At 38.8% G+C, this 12929-nt stretch overlaps 1 protein-coding gene across 4 annotated transcripts in view; it reads right to left on the reverse strand.

The window, feature by feature from the left end:
- Window positions 1-12929, reverse strand: part of FRY (FRY microtubule binding protein) — a 447808-nt gene that overhangs the window by 241793 nt on the left and 193086 nt on the right. For all 4 annotated transcript variants that reach the window (XM_090027939.1, XM_090027923.1, XM_090027916.1 and 1 more), the window contains one exon: window positions 8088-8141. In XM_090027939.1, the coding sequence (XP_089884065.1) occupies window positions 8088-8141 (54 nt within the window). The remainder of the gene's footprint in view (window positions 1-8087; window positions 8142-12929) is intronic.

A 12929-nucleotide genomic window follows, 5' to 3' on the forward strand; every position in this document is an offset into this window, starting at 1 on the left:
CTACTGTCTGGATCTGGCCCCTGAGAAGTCTAACCAGTTTCATACCCCTGATATAGAAGAAAAGAAGTTCTTTGCACAAGAGAAGTTGGAAAAGTAAAATATACTGTCAACATCTTCATTTTGTTTTAAAATTTGTTTTAAAACCTAATTAAGATTATATTAGCTTCACTGTTTGTTTTCACACAACACTAGGTAACAGAAATCCATTGATCTGGCAGCTCATTCTGAAAATACCAACTCAGAGCCTTTTATTTATGGTCCCATCCAGCAATATGCTAGATCCTAGAAAGCTGGAGCCAGGACATTCTGGCAGCTAATTATGCAAATATCAACTCTGGGGCTTTTATTTATAGTCCCATGTGGGAACCTGGATCCTAAAAAGTAGAAGATTATTCCAAATGAAGTTTCCTCCTCTCACTAATTATTAATTTTGATTCAAGAAATCTATATTCTTCACTTCACAGTCTACCATCAAGATTTACTTAAAAACTCCAGATGAGTGATGCAGAAACCTCTAAAAGTTCTATTCAAATAAACATGCAAAAGTTTGGGCACCTATTCAAAATTTAGATAACCTATCTAGACCTAGTGGTTCTCCAACATGGAGCTGGAAATCTTGTCAGAATCAGGGTAGCTAAAATCTGGAATGTTAAAGGAATACTCACATGAAAATGTTGAAGCAAAGTTTTCAAACCCCCTAGAAAGGATTAATTCTGTTTTGATTCTAAGTTTGGATAAAAGTTCTAATTTACTTCAGAAAGTAAAGAGAGCAGAAGTAGTAACACTGCATTAGGCTAGGCAGGGCAATGCATTAACTATAAAGTATGCACTAGCTAACCTAGGTTGCTAAGAGCTAGGCTAGTATCTTTACACAGATAGCACTGCTGTAGGCCATGTAGCTATACATGTTCTCTGATATGTGGTTAATTATTAGTAGTATTTTGTTTTAGACCAACTGCACCTATAAATGGCCCCTAGGATGATCATCTATGAATTAATAAGCAGTTCCAGCCTTGAGAGTTTTCCTGAGATCTTTAATGTTGCCAAAGTAGCATATGCATCTAGCATGGATACCCAGGGCAACTACCATACGTAGGGCAGCTTCTGGTTGCTGCTGTACTGTGTGATCATAACTGTGTGTTTGCATCTTTTTTTCCATCTCTTCACTCCCCATGTTGGTGCCTGGGTTAGCTGCCCCCATCACCCTGCCTAGTTATGTTACTGAGCAGGATAAGCCGTTGCATAACTAAGGCAGAGCAACTGGGCACCACCTTGGTGGGGGAGCGGAGACAGGACACTGTTGTAGCAGTTGTGAAGTGGTGGCAGCTCTAACAGCTGGAAGTCACTGCTGCCCGATGCACTCTATTGCTCTGTTACATCTCTGAAGATAAGAACTATCAGGTTCTGATGCATGTGCAGTATGGGGTAGCAGACAGCAGGAAAGAAAATAAATGCAGTCTTTTACAGCACCCTCAACTTTTTACATTTCGGCTCCTGTATCACACAGGAGCCAAATCTTGAATCAAAATCTCTTATAGGGATTTTCAGAGCCACTTCACTGCCTAATGTATAGAAAACATAAACAATGTACGTAATCATTTCTTCTGCTTTTTAATACGGAACAGTTTACATCTTGTCAGATACATGGCAAGAAAATGCTACTTATAAATATTATATGCAGGGTAACAGCTAGAAGGCATGGATGAATCATTTTAAAAGAAAAATACTGTGTTTTGAGATTTGAAATATTTTCTACTAATAGTAATACTTATAAATAAAAATGTACATCTGACACCTAAATATCTTTGAAGGGATCATAAAATTCAACTTTAAACAGAGTCTCTTCGATTATATCTAACTGGATATTCTTTATACTGTGCATTCATATCATCATTCAAATTTCACTCATTGAAGAGTCAAAGTCATTCACGCCAAATATCCACATGCCATACTTTCTCTGGTAAATTTACAGTAGTGTCTTTGGTAGGGATAAAAGGTCAGTATAACTTTTTAAATCTTTCTGTCACTTCTCTTTTAAGACAGGAAGGAAGGGTGGAATTTGCAAAGACCTGGCTCAGAGAACAGGAAGGGAGGAAAGTCTAGCCAGCATGTTGGTTACTCAGCTCCTTCATTTATTAGAAGTAAATCTAGTGGTGAGATGAATTCTAGCTCTGTGCTGCTGCTGAAAGAGAGCGTACAGATGGACAAATATGTCCTTGTTGCACGTAATGATCATGTTCTTCCATCATAAATGAACTACACACTGTACTGCTTAAGGATAACAGGTCTGCACAACCACAGAACTGTTTAAGCCTCGTGTTCATAGAACGTTAAATGAACTTTTATGTAAATGCTTCCTTAATATTTATTTTGGCATAATTTGTAAAAATAAATTGAATAAAACTTTGCTTTAGACAGTTTGCTACAACATGTAATTTTCATAAAAGTCTTATTATACTGTCAAAATGCAAATATAAAAAATTATGTACTGCCAGTATATCAATAATGACTGAATATTTTATTTTCCTAAAAGTGGTAAATTTCTATGCACTTTGACAGCAACTGTATTCTCTGTTCAATCAGCTTTCATTTATATTATCAATATTTTCTAATTTAAATCTTATTTTTCCATTTCTCTCATAGCATTTTTCATATGTAAGATGTTATTGCCATTTTAATAATACAAAGTTTTCTGAATGATTATTTTAACTTGTAAACAGTCAGCTGAATTCTGCTTTTAGTCATGACATGGTAATGTAAATGCAAAATAGTTTTGAAATCTGGAAATATTCTGCATTTTATACCAACAGGATTAGGTTTAGAATATGTCATATATTAGCTTCTTACATATATGTAGGATACTTGTAGCTATATAAGAATGTTTTTCCTTTAATGGCTCTTGCATTTTATCTATTATAAAGCATGAAAACTGGGCTGGGTTTAGAGAAAATAAATGTCTGTAGTAATAATGTAACTGTAAATTCTCTCCCCCACCTTAAGTTTTAAAGGCAGTACTCCCATAGGGTTCAACAGAAGCAAGAGAAACCTAACTACATTTCTTTTTTCAGTGTATAGATTGGAGATGAAGGTAATAGGCCTACATTATGTTCTTATAATTTATCACAGCAATTAAAAACTATAATTGCTGGTTATGCCTTTGAGACGCATCATCCTGTTTCTGTAAAGGCCATTTAAAAAAAAAGAAATTAATCCAATCCCTTCATGTAAAAAGGAGAAAGATATAATATTAGAAGCAAACAGTAGCTTTATAATTACATGGAACTCATATTTTCTTCATTTTCTTCAGTTTTAAACAACATTTTCACATGAAAATTCTATTAATTTGAAAAGTGGAAATATATATTTAAATTAAAATCATAGTTACTAGGTTCAGTCTGTGGCCACAATTGGGCAATCAGACACAAGTAGGCATCCTGAGTTTTGCTGCTAGGGAACTATACTGTCACTACTTCTGGAGTGCTGATAGCTCCTTTAGTTCCAGGAAGCCATTCTAAACAAAGGAACATTTGTTTCACATATTGTAAGTTCAGTTTTGAACCTCTCACCCTGGACTTCATCTCAACAGCTACTTTTTCCACAGCTTTATATGAACATCTATGATTAGGAGCCCCCAGCTAGTGCTGTGGCCCTATAAGCATTAACTTCTCAGACTTCATTTATTGTGTAGAGCTGTACAAAACAGCACTGTTTCATTTCCAGTGGAAAACAGGTGACCAGCGGAAAATAGGAGAGGCTCTGTTTCCCTGGGCACCACTTGGGATAACAAGGAATAACAACCACAGATTGATTGAGAGTAAATTCAGGCTTGATATCAGGAGGCATTACTTTACGGTTAGGACTGTCAGGCTCTGGAATGGGCTCCCAAGGGAAGTGGTGCTCTCCCCTACCTTGGGGATTTTCAAGAAGAGGTTGGACAGATATCTGGCTGGGGAATTATGATCCCAGCACTCATTCCTGCCCAGGGCAGGGGGTCAGACTTGATGATATGTTCAGGTCCCTTCCAACCCTAGAAACCATGAAACTATTTTGAGTTCCATTTCACTGTTTGAAGGGACAGTGTTAAGTTTTGCTGTTTTGAAGCACTGTTTCATTTTGTTTTGTTGAAACTGTTTCGCTGTTTCAATGTGTTTTGACATTTCGCCCATAAGGTATAATGGGGAATCATGAAAATGCCTATAACTTTGTCATTTCTTGCCTGATTCAGATGAAAATTGCAGGGATGGTAGCCTGCCAAGTTTCAGGGAGATAGGTGCAAGGGTTTCTGTGAAACTGCACCTCAAACTGGTCAAAGCACTAGCCAGCAGCAGAAAGTGAAACAACTTGCACAAGTTAGTCAGAGCACTCAAGAAAACAAACGCCTGCTTTCTAGTCCTTACACTGTCAAATCAGAGAGCAAACAGAGGGTACCATGATAAGGGCTAAGAGCAGAATGAAGTTTCCCTGGGAGAGAAAAATCTTCTTTGGTAACTGTAGTTTTTTGCTCTAACTTTTGCTCAGTTTGTGCATTCTAAGTATGGAAACTTCCTGATTTCTTGTAATAGGAAGTTTAAAAAATAGTTGCACTAGTCTTCTGTTTAATAATACTAATATAGAGGGTGGCACACAGCATCTTCATGAAGAGTGAGGAATGATGCTCTTCAATAGCTACATTACTACAGTTGACTCCTCAGAAACTTCAAAAATATATCTTTTTAACTTTACATAAATAAACCGAAAATGCAGGCTGTATAGGCAACTTAGTTCTTGTGGCCACTGATGAGAGCACCTGTTTGTCAGAACCACAAAGATTAGTTAAGACTATGTGGCCACATATATATGAAATGCTGACTGCTCAATAGCCCGATATTACTGCATAGTAGCATCGTGTTGCAAAAACTGCGACATGACGCTAGTGCACAGTAGTATTAGGCTATGGCACAGTAGCATCACAAAAAAGGTGTTCATCAGCGCTAGTGCACGGTAACTTAGGTTACTGTGCATTCATTTGGTGCTTGTTTATACAAGTGCTAAGTAAATGTGCAGTAATGTGCAATAGTGTCTTGTGTAGACATGGCCCCTGAATTTTCTCATAAAGCTGTACTGAAGTAGAGTTAAGGAAGTTTGGGTAACCTGAACAAGGGTTTTCCATGTTTCAAATCACTATGAATTGTCTTGGGTCCTATACGCATATTCTGACAATTATAACACTTTTGTGGGCTGTCTTTTAAAGGTTACTGGTGAAGGATTCTTTAGGCATGCTCTTTTTTGCTTCTTCATAGTATCTACAGAAGCAACCAGGCCAAGAATATATTTTCAAGTGATCGGTTATTCTGGCTGCCCCAGTTCTGGAGACCCAACCTCAGACAGACTGATTGATTTTGAGAAAGAGTGAAGTTCCCACTATCTGAAAATCAGGTCTGTTTGAAATGTTTCATGCTTGGCACCCAGTAGTTCAGGCATTCTGAATTATTATCCACTTTTGGAGATCTTTGGCAAGAAAGTTTTTTATTTTGATTTTTCCTGTTTGTAATTTTGCATTTTGCTTATACTGGGTGCATCTACATGTGCTATTAATGCACTGTAAGTTTACTGCACATTAAAATAAGGTGTAGGAATCTTTCCCCAAAAGCCTGTCTACATGTGTGCCTGTCAGGAGCAAATTTGCTCCCGACAGGAACAGTTCAGTGCAGGGCTCTTCTTGCCCTGATCTGCCCCCTACAGCAGCCAAGGGGAGCTCCAGACTGGCTGGGGGCACTGGGCTGGCTGGGGGCACTGGGGTCAGGTTGGGCTCCAGGGGTCAGGAGGAGTTCTCCTAATTGGCTGATTGGGGCACAAGGTTGGGAGGCAACTGCCAAGGGGAGGGTACAGTTTCCCTGGCCCATGCTACCTGGGCTTACCAAAAGCAATTTGCTCCTGGTCAGCTGTCCACATGTGCACTATTTACTACCTGTGCAGTTAATCTACTACCTGTATCTACTGCCAACTTCACAGTAGTCTAATTTACTCCATCGTAAATGCTGTGCATATATAGATGATGATGCTTTACTATGCAGTAGACTAGTTTACTGTGCAGTAAAGTGTCCTGTATAGATATGCTCACTGAGTATCATGCCTGGCCTTCCTTGATTTTGCTGGACATCTTGAGAGTCCCAGAAATATATTTTGAGTTCCATATCTTATCTGAGGGAGAAGACATATTGGATCAATAGTAACTACTTTCTTTCTCCCAAATGTACATTACATCTACAAAAATAAATTTACAATTTACAAAAATAAACAAACACCAAATTGAAAGAGTCTATTTCAAATCCCTTCCCCTCTTAATCTTGGCTCCAACCACCCTAAATTATTTCAGGATACATAAGATACACATTTTAATAATAAAATGCAGTCCTTTAGGTCAGTTGGTTAGAACATGGGTTAATATCACCAAGCTTGCAAGTTTGATTCCTGGTTGGATTGATGATTTCTTGAGGTCCCTTCCAGCGTTACTTCTCTATGAAACATCAAATGGATGCAAAACCTAAAAGCCCATTTATACAGTTTTGCAGAGCACCTTTACAACCTACTAGTTGCAGAATGCCTACTAATAAAAATCTTCAGAGATTCTGAACATGAACAAGTTTTACTAAATATGTGTGAATGACAATTTTTAAATCATGAAGTGAATTATATTTTGCACAGATTTTCATGAGTGTAGCCCAGAGGCACACCCTTTAAGCTAAGCCAACTGCCCTGCCAATTTTAAGTCTTTGCTTCAAAGCACAGGACATTGGAGCTTTTCAAAATGATTGCAACATTTTTTAACATGGGCAAGCCAATGTGAAGCTTCAGTGTTAAAACTATTAACAATAATTCAGCCCAAGATAAACTCCCAGCATGGAAATGTTCATCCTGGATATTTTAAGTCCAGAAAGGTTATAAACAACTGAAATGTTTGTCTTCTAAGAGGAAATCTCAGGCAACTATACACTTTGTTCCCGACTCTATTTATATATCTATGAAAGAAGAAGTGCAGTTCAAATTGTATAATTGTGTGTGTCAAAATGTATTTTTTGTTGTTGTTGTTAAAGAAACAGATAATTGGCAGCAGCATTTACTTCCGATATAGACAGCAAAAATATGATCTGATATATAAAATTATTACTGGTAATCTAAATTTTTTCCTGTGGGGTTAATTTCTCCAATGGATATTTATTTTTTCAAATGTATTCGATGGATATGCTTTTGCTCTAATCATGACAACACATGTGTACGTGCTTACCTTTAAAGTTAATGAGATCACTCATAATACATAATGATAAGTATGTACATAAGTTTTTTATGATTATAATCTCAGTGATGAAAAAGTGTAACATAATAAATTACAGAGACTGGGGACATGTCTACATGTGTAATTTATGCAATTGAATATAGTCAGGATCAATTTGAGCTGGAATAAACTAATCCCAACATCACTGTCTACATGTACATTTAAGGTAAGCACAGTAATTTACTACACTGCTGGATACCACTTATATCTGTTGGGACCATTTGGTAGCACAGCAAATTAGTCTACCGTGCCCTAACTGCCATGCACATGTAGATGGTGATGCTTTACTGTGCAGCAAATTAGTCTGCTGCACAATAAAGTGTCTCATGTAGACATGTCTAGGGATTGTTAAATGGTTAATTTTAGAGCAATGTCATCATTTTCCAGATAAAATAGGAACTGGGGACTACCACTGGGAAATAACTCTTATATCCAGGTTCTAATATTGAAACAGAGCTCTCAATCTGGTATATTCCCACAAGACATAAAGTTCGTTTCTCAGAGTACAAAATAATTCAGAGGAAATAATATATGGCTATCCAATGTGATTAAAAAAAGAGGTTCTGAATATTTTGGAAAAAACAAAGTGCTTCCTAACTCCTCAGGCAAACTGATACATAGATAAAGAATTCTCAGGTCTATTACCTCAAGTTAGATGAAGGGCTTTGATTCCCCAAATGACATAGCATTATAATATTATGAAGATATAATGGTCAATTTGGGTTCTAAGAAACAGCAGTCCCAAGAAATAAACATTATTCAAAACGTTACTTACTTGATCAAACTGGGGATCTTCACCTCGTTGCAGAGATTTTGTCAGTGGCTTTTCCTAAAATGAAAAATACGAGCCAATTTAGTAGGCATTTTGTTACTACTACTACTACTACTACTATGTTTCCATTGCTTTTTCATTCATACCATTTCCCTTTCCCAACCAATTTTAGCAAGGGGAAACAGTTTATTTCATACTCAAAAAAGAAGTAATTGAATGCATATAAACTAACCATAAAACAGCATCTTTCAGTATTTTTACTTTTAAAGAAAAATTCAAGTTTATTATGCTTGAATATGACTGCTGTTCATACAGACAACAGCAAACTCTCCAGGAACTCTGAAATTTGTTCACTTTTTCCTTCTATCCATACTGCACTTGCTATATTTAACTTTATATATTTATCCTACCTTTGCCAGGAAACGGAGTTTGCAATGCAAAAACATTGCCATCAATGGTTCACTGCTATTCAACAGAATGTACATTTAAGCCCCTTCAAGTATTTTGAGTTTCCTTTTCTATAAGGAGATAACTATGATGAAAAACCTTCTTCATAAGAAAGAATATCTTATTGACTTCAATCTTCTGTGACAGACATAAAATAATGGAAGTACATTTGCAACATCCAGGGCATGTCTACACAAGACACTACTGTGCAGTGGGTACTGTGCATTAATTTAGTACTTGTCTTAGCAAGTACTAAATAAATACAGAGTATCTGGAAATACTGTGCAGTAGTGCTGGCGAACGTCTTTTAAGTGATGCTACTGCACAGTAGCCTAATAATACTAGGCAGTAGTGTATCAGTACCGTCCATACTGTGACACACTACTGCACAGTGTTCTTAGGCTACTGCACAGTCAAATTCTTGTGTAGATGCACCCCCAGTCTATTTAATTCTTGATGTGATTTTGTAGTTCTATAAAAGCTAGATAGAGTTGCTCACTCTCTGTCAGGAAAAAACTCTGCTGCATGCAGCACATCTGTTTACATTTATGATATGTATAGAAAAGTACGTTTTCATAAATATCACTGTAAATATTCAAGCTACGAAGATCCATAAGATACGTTTTAATTTTAGTTGCAATTTGTAAGTCCATTTGTTCTCTTAAGAGATGAATGTTTGTTCCACTCAGTTTTGGTTTTTGTTATAACTAAGATTAATGTTGTTTCTTTATAGACTATTATTAATTTATTTCTGTCTGTGTCCTCAGACCCCTATATGATTCATATATGAGAAATACAGACCATATATGAGCTATCTATGTGCTTTAAGGGTTGGTCTCAATTAAGCACTGGGAAGTGCAGTGTATATGATTCACAACAGATTTTAAAATATGCAATTTGTCCAGGAAAAGGAGAGAGAGAGAGGAAGATTGTTCCTTTTAAGAACAATTAACTTTTTCTCCTATAAACTTATAACTCAGTACTCAATGGCCATCTAGCCCACGTAGGATAATGGATTATAGATGGTGAAAAGCAACTTGAAGTGAAGTATCAATATTACTGAGTTAAACTGATAAGGAAAATTATTACTGGATCACCTTGTTAAATGGTGCTGGAAATGTTTGGAAATGAAAACTCTGAATTATTGCAAGCTTTTCAAACCCATTTGGCTTCAGATCTCCAGCATTCCCTTGGTATGAAGTAATCCTGAGTTACAATCTCTGCTGCCAGGACTATTTTTATCGTTTTAATATTGAACACATACTCTGATCTGATACCAGGGACCAGTATGCCACTAGGGTACAGAAGCAGGCATACTCTTGCTTGTTTGCCTGCCAGTCCAATGAATAGGGCCTGGCTTCCATGGGAAGGACAGAGAGTGTCCTCACCTAGCTTTATTATAGCTTAATAGTTAAAGGTGCTCTCCTCTATAGGTTCAAATCTCATCACAATAGGGAGAAGATACAGCTTTCTTATTACCTGGGCAAGTGCTCTAAGAAAGCTATTATAAAAAAGGTGGACCCCTCACCAGCTGCTCCTATTTCAGTTAGGTGGCTATACTCAGAAGTAAGATGAGGAATTATGAATTGGTAACAAATGGAGATACCTAATAGATAGTTTCAATCAGGGGATTTCAGCTTCTGAAGCTGGAGCTTAGATATACCTCTGTATTTTAGTATTTTCTACTGGCTACCTCTGCGGGGGTCTCTGGGTTCTCAGAGGGTGCAGACAGAAGTGACAATGTTCACTTGATTTGCCCTAGAAAGCAGTTTATAGCTGTGACCAAACACAAATACATAACTTCAGACAGCTTCAAAAATGGCTGATTGGGTAAAAATCTGACCTTTCATTGCATGAGGTATCTGATAAAGACATTTCAAATTGTAGTATCTTTTGTAACTAGTGTTTAAGAAGCTCCAAGATAGTTGATGTTTTCAAAATGGGAGGGGGGAAAGGGAGCAGATGGAGTTCAGTCTGGGAGTTTTCAACTCCCCCAGGTGGGTAGGGTGGGTCTGTTGGATCCCTCCCCCCGCAAATGGGGGGTTCCAAATCATCTACCCTACCCTTCAGCACCAGCTGGGGAACCCCAAGAACAAGTTCCATCCGCTGCTTTTCCCCTTTCCCATTCTGAAAACAGCGAGCAATGGCAGAGACTCTGACCACTGCTTTGGGAAACTGGTTGCAGGCTCCCAGCCTGCAGCTAGATTCCACCTCCCCGCCCACCCTCCAGAACTAACAGTGAACTTCTGTTTGGTCTGGGATAACTAACTCAGAACACTTTTCAAAAATTGTTCTGAATTATAGCTGGGAGCTGCAGCTTAGTGTGCACCCTTAGTCGCCTTTTACAGTTGCCTCTAGCTCTCCAATTGCTCTGTACCATCCTTAATTGTCTAAACTTGCATTACGTCTTGACACTCCACAGTCTTTGCACTTATAGTATAGGGCTCCTAAGTACATTACCTGGTCCAACTGAATTACCCTCTGGGGCAAGGTCCTTATATTTAAGAAATACAATGCCTATTTCTGGGGACAGAAATTACACATAAACGGGTATAGTGATCAGAAACCATTTCAAATCTGCAAGACAGCAGAAGTTCAACTCACATTAACTGCTTTCAAAATGGCCAAAACCAATTTAAGATAAACCTGGATGGATGCAATATCAGACATCACTGATTTAGGTTAAATTGATTTACTAAACTTCTATCCCAGATCTACTCCAGATTCAAGTTAACTCACAGTCCCCCTGCTTCCCAGGATACTTTGCACCTGCCCCACAACACCCCCTTCACAGGGTGGGTGGGCTAGCTTTGGCCCCAGGTGTCTGCTGCAGCCAAGCAGGGAGGCATGCTCTAGTTGCTCCTGGCTTCTGGTATGAGCCACTGCAGGCAGGTGGCTGCATTTCCAGAATCAAAAGTGAATGTCTGTTCACTTGCTTGTTCAATCTACACAGCTTTGACTAACCTGTGAAGACTGAATCAGCCTTGGGTTTTTTGGCTGTCTATACTTATCCCATGTATAGCTGCCTAATGAAGAATTCTGACTTAAGTCTTCTTTAGCTCTGGCATTTAATCCTTTTCTACCTTATTCATAATTTGTAAAATGGTAATAAGTATTCATCATTGTCATCACTTCTCCAGTCAAGCATCATAATGAGGTCCGATGGCTAGGCAACTGGCTATGGGGGAGACCCAAAGAGTACTAGTTGAAGGGAGCAAATCAACATGGCAAAGGGTGACCAGTGGAGTCCCTCAGGGCTTGGTACTTGGGCCAGTACTCTTTAACATTTTCATCAATGATCTAGGTTCAGAAGTCAGATGTGAACTGTCCAAGTTTTGCAGATGATACCAAATTATGGGGAGGGCCATCACACCTGGGACAGGCAGGGAATACAGGCTGACTTGGACACACCCTCAAGGTGGGCCAACCAAAACCAGATGGCTTTCAATGTAGAAAAGTGCAAGGTGCTGCAGTTCGGTAGGAAGACCCCTCAGCATACTCGCAGACTCAGCAGTGCTATGTTCACTAGAATCATGACTGCAAGGGGTTTGGGGGTTGACCACAAGATGAATATGAGCCACCAATGTGATGCAGTGGTGGGTAAAGCTAACTATCCACTACCATATCTCAAGCAAAACCAGGGAAGTCATCCTCCCGCTTTACTCGGCCCTGGTGAAACCACAGCTGGAGTACTGCATCCAGTATTAGGCCCCCCACTTCAGGAAGGATGTGGAGAAGCTTGAGAGAGTCCAGAGGAGAACCGCTCATATGATCCAAGGCCATATGAGAGAAGGCCATATGAGGAGAGGCTGGGGGACTTTTCAGTCTGGAGAAGAGAAGGCTCAGGGGGAACTTGGTGGCAGCCTACAATTTCATAAGAGGGGTACATCAGGACCTGGGAGGACATCTGTTCACCACAGCTCCCCAACGGATAACAAGGTCTAATGGCCATAAACACCAGGAAGGCCAATTTAGACTGGATATCAGAAAAATGTTCTTTACAGTGTGTGTCCAGGGTCTGGAACAACCTTCCCCCAGAGGTCGTACAAGCATCTACTCTGGTCTCCTTCAAAAAACAGCTGGATTTATTTCTTGCTGGGCTCACTTGATCCCAGCTAACTTCTCACCTATGGTGGGCAGGCTGGACCCGATGATTTCATGAGGTCCCTTCCAGCCCCTAATGTCTATGAATCCATGAAATCTATGACTCTCTAATGGTGTATCTAATCTAAAATTAGAACTTTTTAGACTCAAGGAACCCCAAGAAGGACTTCGGGCACCCCTTGGAAAATGTCAGCTCTTAGTTTTATTTGTTTTTTGAGTACAGAAAAAATAAATAGAGCACTTCTCCTGTTGCAAAGACCTCAGGAAGACCACAACAGGTCAGCATGTTTTTGA

The sequence above is a fragment of the Crocodylus siamensis genome, chromosome 1, assembly GCF_052110815.1.
Source record: "Crocodylus siamensis isolate JL-2025a chromosome 1, ASM5211081v1, whole genome shotgun sequence".
Taxonomy (NCBI): Eukaryota; Metazoa; Chordata; order Crocodylia; family Crocodylidae; genus Crocodylus; species Crocodylus siamensis.